Source organism: Cynocephalus volans, chromosome 2 (genome assembly GCF_027409185.1).
Source record: "Cynocephalus volans isolate mCynVol1 chromosome 2, mCynVol1.pri, whole genome shotgun sequence".
Taxonomy (NCBI): Eukaryota; Metazoa; Chordata; class Mammalia; order Dermoptera; family Cynocephalidae; genus Cynocephalus; species Cynocephalus volans.
The window spans coordinates 156,837,035-156,843,034 of record NC_084461.1 but is presented as its reverse complement, the minus strand read 5'-3'; the positions used below and the strand labels follow the sequence as shown (position 1 = coordinate 156,843,034).

General features: G+C 56.4%; 1 protein-coding gene across 1 annotated transcript; it reads left to right on the top strand.

Annotated features, from left to right (window-relative positions):
- Positions 1-1,213: 1,213 nt before the first annotated feature.
- GPRIN1 (G protein regulated inducer of neurite outgrowth 1) lies at positions 1,214-4,282 on the top strand. The gene has a single exon (XM_063088053.1). It carries the CDS (start codon positions 1,214-1,216, stop codon positions 4,280-4,282), a length of 3,069 nt encoding a protein of 1,022 aa, XP_062944123.1.
- The last annotated feature ends 1,718 nt before the right edge of the window (positions 4,283-6,000 follow it).

The following is a 6,000-nucleotide window of genomic DNA, read 5'->3' as shown; positions in this document are numbered from 1 at the left end:
CCCTCTTCCTGGATGTCCACCAGACACCACAAACTCAGCTTGTCCAAAATGGAACTCCCTCTTTCCCCAAATCTCCTGCCCAGCACCCCCCACCCTAGCCAATATCCTGCAGGCCACCCCCGCCATATACCCACTACAACCAGTTGGTACCCATTTTCCTTTAGATCTCTCAGTTCTGCCTCTAACTTCCATCCCTAGGATGTTTGCTATGCTGTCTCCTATCTAGACTATTGCCTCTGCTCAGGGCCTATTGCAGAGAAGGGCCTGGGTGAATGAATGAAGGATTAAATTAATGAAAGAGTGAATGAATGATTGACCAGCCCCTCTCCTCCTTCAGCCCAGTCTCCACACCATTCCAGAGGAATCTTTGAAAACACACACATCTGTGTTCCTTCCTTGACTATAAGCCCATCACAGCTCCCTGGGGCCTACACAGACATCAACTAGTGGCCTACAGACATGTTTTGTTTGGCCCTCATAGTGTTTTGTTTTTTTTAACAAATCTTGAATTAATTAGCATATTTTACTTTCAAGTCTGGATTTCGCACTTCTCTTAAGAAACTGGAAGAGCTAGTACTATGTTTCCTCAGGGCAGCACTTTGCACATGGCTGATAGAGTAGTCACTCCCCCTTTAGATAGAGTATGCACTCTGGAGTTTTATACCCATCTTATTTCCCTCACTTAAATTACTTACCTGTCCCCTATGGCATCAGAGTTTGTGGCCCCTGGTCTAGAAGACAAAAGCATAACTTCTGGATAATGTGTTGCATGGAGTGAGGCTAAAAAAGGAAGGGTGATGGTAGGTGAAGTTGAAAAGTTGGACTGTGGCCAAATTGTAAAGGGCCTTGAATGTCATTTTAAGAACCAGTTAGCTCAGTTGGTTAGAGCACAGCCTTGTAACACCATGGTCACGAGTTCGGATCCCCCTACTGGCCAGCCACCAAAAAAAAAAAAGCCTTATCCAGAGGGCCACTGGAAGCAATGAAGCAGGAGGGAGTGACATGGTTGGGTTTGTGTTTTCAGCCCAGGCCCTCTGGAAAGGAGGTGACCAGACAGGGCAGAGAACACAGTAAGGAGTCTCAGCTGCTCGGGAGAGGATAAGGAGGAGGCCCAGATGGAGGCTGCTCCCTGAAGTGTCCCTAAGTCTGAGTTTGCTCTCTCTGTTTCAGAACCAGGCAGCAGTCTTGGGCTCCAGCATGGCCATGAGGGCAGATGGGCAGTGCTGAAGACCCAGACTGGCTCCAGCTGCTTCAGAAGGACTCCAGCCCCCCAGGACCCCAGCCCACAGCCCTCTGCTGCCCACAGGATGGGAGCCTGGGGGCTGGGGGCCCAGCCATGAGGGACTGCTGCCCCTCCCAGCAAAAGGCCAGCCCTGCGCCTCCCAGGCACACCCCTGACCAAAGCCTACGCATGGACTCTAGACACAGCAGCCCCAGTAGGGCTGAGGAAGGGGCCTCCTGCTCTGAGGGCCCTGGCAGGAGGTTGGCCTGTCCCTCCCTGACCTGCATCTCTTCCCAAGAGGCAGCCACCAAGGAGGCATTGGAGGCAGATGGAGCCTCAATCTCAGGGACACCAGAAACCACCTTGTCTGGGAAGCCAGAACCTGTGTCCTCAGTAAAAATTGATCATACATCCTCAGACAGCAGAAATCCTATGTTCTTGGATAAGATGGATTCCAAGTCTCCAGATCAGGCAGATTCTACTTCCATAGGAAAGGAAGATACTGGGTCCTCAAGGAAGACAGATCCCATCTTTTCTGGAAAAACAGAACCTGCAATCTTGGGAAAGGACAGTCCTGTGGCTCCTGGAGGGACAGATCCCATGACTCCAAGAAGGGAGGATGATTTTGGATCCTTGGGAAAAGCAGATCCTATATGCTCCAGCAAGGTGGATATGATGTCTCCAAAGAAGGAGGATCCTGGTCCTTTGAGAAAGGTGGATCCTGTATCCTCAGGCAAAGTGGATCCTATGTTCCCAAGAAAGGAGCCCAGCTATTCTGGAAAAGAGCATCCTGTGTCCTCAGAAAAGGTGAGTTCTGTATCCACTGGAAAGGCAGATATTGTGTTCTTCAGAAAGAGAGATCCTGAGCCCTCAGGAAAGGCGGATCTTATGTCCTTGGAAAGCATGGATTCTGTATCCGGAGGAAAGACAGATCCAGGGCTCCTGGGAAAGCTGACTCCAGGGTCGTCAGGCAAGATCGAGCCTTTATCCCTTGGAATAGTGGCTCCTGGGCCCTCAGGAAGAGTGGATACTCCGGATTTGGAGATAGCAGATCCTGTTTCTATGGTAAATGCAGAAACTGTGTCCTCTGCAAAAGGGGACTCTCAGTTCCTGGGAAAGACGGACCCTGCCTTCTCAGGAGAGGGGGGTCCTGTGTCTGTGAGAATGACAAAAAATGTGTCTGCTAGCCATGTGGATCCCGTGTTTGCAGGAAAGGTGGATCCCACGTCTTTGAAAAATGCAGATCCCACATCTTTAGGCAAGATGGATCAGGTTTCCTTGGGATGGGTGGATCCTGTGTCCACAGGAAAACCAGAGCCCTTTTCTTCTGGGCAGGCAGAACATGTGTCTGTGGGAAAGAAAGAAACTGTTTCTTCAGGAAAAGAGGACCCAGTGTCCTCCAGAAAGGTAGATCCCATATCTGCAGGAAATATAAAAACATCATGCTCTGGAAAAGTGAATACTGAATCTTCAGAAAAGACAGACCCTGTGTCCTCAGGTCTAGAGAATCCCAAGTCCTTGGGGACAGTAGATCTCCCATCCACAGTAAAAGCTGAGGCAGTGACTGTGGGGGAAAGAGACACAATATCCTCAGAGAAGGCAGGTCCTATGGCCTCTGGCAAGGTGGGTCCGACAGCCTCAGGGAAGGCTGTTCCTCTGGCCTTGGGCAAGCTGGACCCCGTGAGCAGGGGAAAGGCAGAAACTGTCCCCTCTGGAAAAGTGGACTCTGTGTCTTTAGGTAAGGTGGCCTCCTCAGCTCCAGGAAAAACAGTCCTGGTGTCCTCTGGGAAGGTGGATCTCGTGTCCTTTGGAAAAGCAGAAGCTCTCCCAGCGGGAAAGGTGAATCCTCTGCCTCTAGAGAAGGGGAATCCTGTGAACTCCACAAAGGTGGATCTCGGGGCCTCAGGGAAAGCAGAGCTGAAGTCTGGGGACAAAACAGAAACAAAGCTCTCTGGACAAGAGCGTGCTCCATCAACAGGAAAAGGAGAGATTGTGTCTTTGCAAAAGGAGAAGCCACAGGCCTCAGAGAAGGTTGATCCTGGATCCTCCAGAAAAGCAGACCCCATTGCCTCTGGGAAGGGAGAACCTGTATCCCTGGGGAAGGCTGACTCTACATCTTCCAGAAAAGCAGAGCTCCCATTAATGGGGAAGGTGGATCCCCTTACTCTGGAGAAGACCGAGTCCTTGTCTTCCTCCCCCTGGCAGTCAAATGGCAAACCCTGCGGCTCAGCCCGGTCTCCCGAGGGTGCTGGGGGAGGCAAGGGCCCCGAGGCGCCGGAGTCCACGCCCAGCGCTGAGGCTTCCATCCTCGGTCAGAAAGACCTGGCAGCCGCTGGGGCCGAGAGAAGCTCCAGCCCGGAGGTCGCAGCGCCCCCGCCAGGGCCGCGAACTCGCGACAACTTCACCAAAGCTCCGTCGTGGGAGGCGAGCGCCCCGCCACCGCCGCGCGAGGACGCGGGCACGCAGGCAGGCACGCAGGCCTGCGTCTCGGTGGCCGTGAGCCCCATGTCTCCGCAGGATGGCGCGGGCGGCCCGGCCTTCAGCTTCCAGTTAGCGCCGCACGCGCCCAGCCCAGCGCCCAGGCCGCCCTCGCGCCGGGACGCGGGCCTGCAGGTGTCGCTGGGCGCCGCCGAGACGCGCTCTGTGGCTACCGGGCCTATGACGCCGCAGGCCGCCGCGCCGCCCGCCTTCCCCGAAGTGCGGGTGCGGCCGGGCTCTGTGCTGGCGGCCGCCGTGGCGCCCCCGGAGGCGGCCGAGCCCGTGCGCGATGTGAGCTGGGACGAGAAGGGCATGACGTGGGAGGTGTACGGCGCCTCCATGGAAGTGGAGGTGCTGGGCATGGCCATCCAGAAGCACTTGGAGCGGCAGATCGAGGAGCACGGCCGCCAAGGGGCGCCTGCGCCGCCGCCCGCCTCCCGCACGGGCCCGGGCCGCGCGGGCTCCGTGCGCGCCGCGCCTGCAGATGGCGCTGCCAAGCGCCCGCCCGGCCTCTTCCGCGCGCTGCTGCAGAGTGTGCGCCGTCCGCGGTGCTGCTCGCGGGCGGGACCCACGGCCGAGTGATCTGCACCCCTTTTGTAAGCCCGGGTTTCCAACCTTCTCAGGCTCCTTTCTTGACCCCAGGCCCCTAGAAAGGGTCCCCGCTGCGTGCGACGGGCCTCGGAGAGGTGGGCAGCCTCTAGGGCCTTCTCATCCCCTTCTTTCCAGACCCTCCCCTCCCAAACACCAATGAACCCCCCTACCAATCTCCCTCGTGTCCATGAGCCCACGAGCTCAGCCAGCCCTGACGCCCCACTGTCTCCTCACAGCCCTCAGCTCTACTTCCTCCAGGTCACGCTGCATGACCACGGGGACGGGCTCAGCACCCCTTTCACTCCCCGAGAGCTGAGGCAGGCTCCTGAGATGTTCAGACTGGTGCGTTGAGGTCTCCAGCGGGGCCAGATCCCCAGAACGGGGAGAGACTGCATGCAAATTTGAATGGTAAAAGCTCCAAGTGGCAAGGATTGGTGTGTGAGACCCTCGAGTGTGCAAGGCTCTGAATGTGAGGTCCCTGGTGGCGTGTGAGGTACTGAACGAGTGTGTGAGTGTGTCTTCATGCAGCTGCTGGATCCCGCAGCCGGCTGGGGCATCTCTTGCATGCGGTTGGTGGTCCTTCCCTAACTCCTTTTTCCCACCCACTTGGTCCAATCCCCCAGCCCTTATCCCCTCTCCCACTGGGTAAAAATTCCCAGAGAGGCCAAAGGCAGCTGCAGGAAGTGCCCTGGGGGCTTAGCTGAGAAAGACAGTCACAGAAAAGTCAGAGTCTCAGACAGGACTGGAGGTCATAGCCAGAGATTCATGGAAGGTCTTGGACCACCGACAGCATGGGTAACAACTGGTTGTGGGTATTGGGGACAGGATAGCTCATTCTACAACCACAGTTGTCCTTTAAAGGCCACCCTCTCCAGCCCCTTGTCCCCCCTGCTGTGAGCCCCCACAAGTCCCTTGTGACCACTCAGTGTCCCTGTCCCTGCCCCTCCAGCCACAGTTTTTGGCTACAAGCTGTCATGGTATACATTGGTAATAAAATCTTTCCCCAACCCTTGTCTGCTGTGATTGGCTAAAAGCAGAAGAAGGCAGAGAACACAATATATTATTACATCCAGGGAGGAACAGGTGTAATTAGGGTGTGACAAGGCCTCTTCTGAGGTCACCCAGAAGGCTGGGGGCCCCATCACAGTCTATGGTGTCCAGGCCAACGTTGGTGAAGGGTCCACCCGTGCCCATCCGCCTTCCTGACAGCACCACTCTCAGGGGCTCTGGATCTGGCCCTAGCAGTCTGTGCAGCAGCTCCTTCTGGGGGGAGAAGGAGAGGAGGTGTGAAGGATGAGGGCAAGATGGGGTGACCTCTTCAGGCCCTAGGGGAGTGGGTGGGTGATCAAACCCACCACCATATGGCTTCTTGGCGAGTGCCCCATCCTGCTCCTCCTAGGGCCTCAGTCTCCTGGCCCTGTCCCAGAGGTGGCCGTGGCTGGTGGTGGTGCAGGTGGGCTCAGGTGAAGGAATGGGCCTGGGAGGTCTCCTCTGGCCTCTGCCCCACCCACTGGCACAGCAGCACTTTGGTGTTCTGCCAAGTCCTCAATAATGCTGGGCCCTGCATCCGATGCCAAGGAGCCAGTCCAGCACAGTTTCTGCCACCTGCACCCCATGGCAGACACCTTGCTGGACAAGGTCCAGCCATTATCTGAAATACCTGCAGGAATCCCCTGAGGGAGGGATCATGTCCCCCATTTTACAGGTGT